The sequence below is a fragment of the Coffea arabica genome, chromosome 2c (genome assembly GCF_036785885.1).
Source record: "Coffea arabica cultivar ET-39 chromosome 2c, Coffea Arabica ET-39 HiFi, whole genome shotgun sequence".
In the NCBI taxonomy this organism is placed as follows: Eukaryota; Viridiplantae; Streptophyta; class Magnoliopsida; order Gentianales; family Rubiaceae; genus Coffea; species Coffea arabica.
In genome coordinates this window covers 26,631,257-26,632,770 of record NC_092312.1, presented here as the reverse complement: position 1 = coordinate 26,632,770, position 1,514 = coordinate 26,631,257, and the positions used below count along the sequence as shown (strand labels likewise).

Below are 1,514 nucleotides of genomic sequence, written 5' to 3'. Positions count from 1 at the left end.
CCCTAGTCTCCTAGACTCACGTAAAATATATACCCTTTTTTCACCTATGCCTTGCGTTTCTTAACTATTTTTTAAAACAATTCACCTACAGAAAAGTAATTTTGAAACGGGATATCTCTATGTGATAGACACAAATAATTAAAAAGTGGATCATCTTTTAGTGTAAATTTATCCTTAGTTTTGAAACAAAATATCTCTATGTGATAGACACAAGTAATTAAGAAGTGGATAATCTTTTAGTTTATATTCATCCTATAAATCATATATCGTTTATAATAAGGTTTTCCCTTTTATTAAAGGCTATAGATATTAAACAATCTCATACCAAAAGTACATATAGAGCATAATTAGTTTAGGTGCAACAACAAATACCCTAAACAACCTCCTACTTCTCCTACTTGTTTTTAAACCACTTATATAAAGAACCATTCAAGGGAGTAGCTTAAACATCTCCTGTCCTCATGGAAACAACTACTTTACCAGCAAATCACCACACATTTATTCCAACAAAGTCCAAAACCACACCTATAAATGGTTTCCATTAACGAAGGAAGAAAGCCAAGCAAGAGCATCCTGCATCAAGAGCATCAGAAGCACAGGCATATTTTCAACCGAAAGGGGCAAGGTTGGGTAACCATTCTCAAAATTCTTTGAGGTTCTTGCCCTTCAACTGCCTTAAAAAAACCCAAAAAAAATGGAGATGAAGAAGATCGCTTGTGCAGTCCTTGTGGCCGCTGCCTCTATGAGCGCAGTCTTGGCTGAGAGCCAGGCACCCGCACCTGCACCAGCAGCAGCCAACAGTGCCTATGCTGCATTGCCCGCCGTTGGAACCGTTGTCGGTGCCTCCCTCGTGTCCTTCTTTGCCTACTACATGCACTAAATTAATTGTAAACAATTAGTTTCAGGGGCGAAGGAGATATTGAGAAATGGAGAAGTGGGTAGGAATGTAATAAAGGTGTGTTAGGGCATGATATCTGGATATCGATACAAACAATCAGCTAATGATATACCCTAATCTAATTAGAACATTTTGGTAGGATTTGACATTGCTTTGAATAGTGAAACAAGGAGATGAAGCAACAGTTCTTCCAAGGACTATTTATCGTATAAGAATTTGGGGGACTGAAATGTGCACCATTTTTACATCTTAAAAAGGTACATCAACGAAAAACTCAAACAAGACAAATTCAATATAAACAATTGAAACCGTTCTACAGAAGTTAATTTTAAGAACTTCCACTTAAGTTTATTTATCCATTTGTTCATGTGTCTATTTCATGAAAATGATTCTTTAGCTCAGCTAGTGAGTCGGCCAACCAAGTTGGAAAGAAAAGCATCAGAAAGCATGTCTCCTAGGCTGCCTTGGGCAGGGGTGGTGAGGTGCAAATTATCAGGTTCCAATGGCAATCCCTTGGCGTCCACACATATTACAATAGGAAGATCAGCGTTCAGCTGAGCTTCCCTGACTATATCTGTATAATGCTTTCCTCCTGATGCCAAAGCCACCCGTGTAT

General features: G+C 38.2%; 1 protein-coding gene across 1 annotated transcript; it reads left to right on the top strand.

The window, feature by feature from the left end:
• The first annotated feature begins 578 nt into the window (after positions 1-578).
• Positions 579-1,260, top strand: LOC113729766 (arabinogalactan protein 23-like). The gene has a single exon (XM_027254000.2). The coding sequence runs from the start codon at positions 695-697 to the stop codon at positions 878-880; it is 186 nt and encodes a 61-aa protein (XP_027109801.2). The 5' UTR covers positions 579-694; the 3' UTR covers positions 881-1,260.
• Positions 1,261-1,514: the final 254 nt, after the last annotated feature.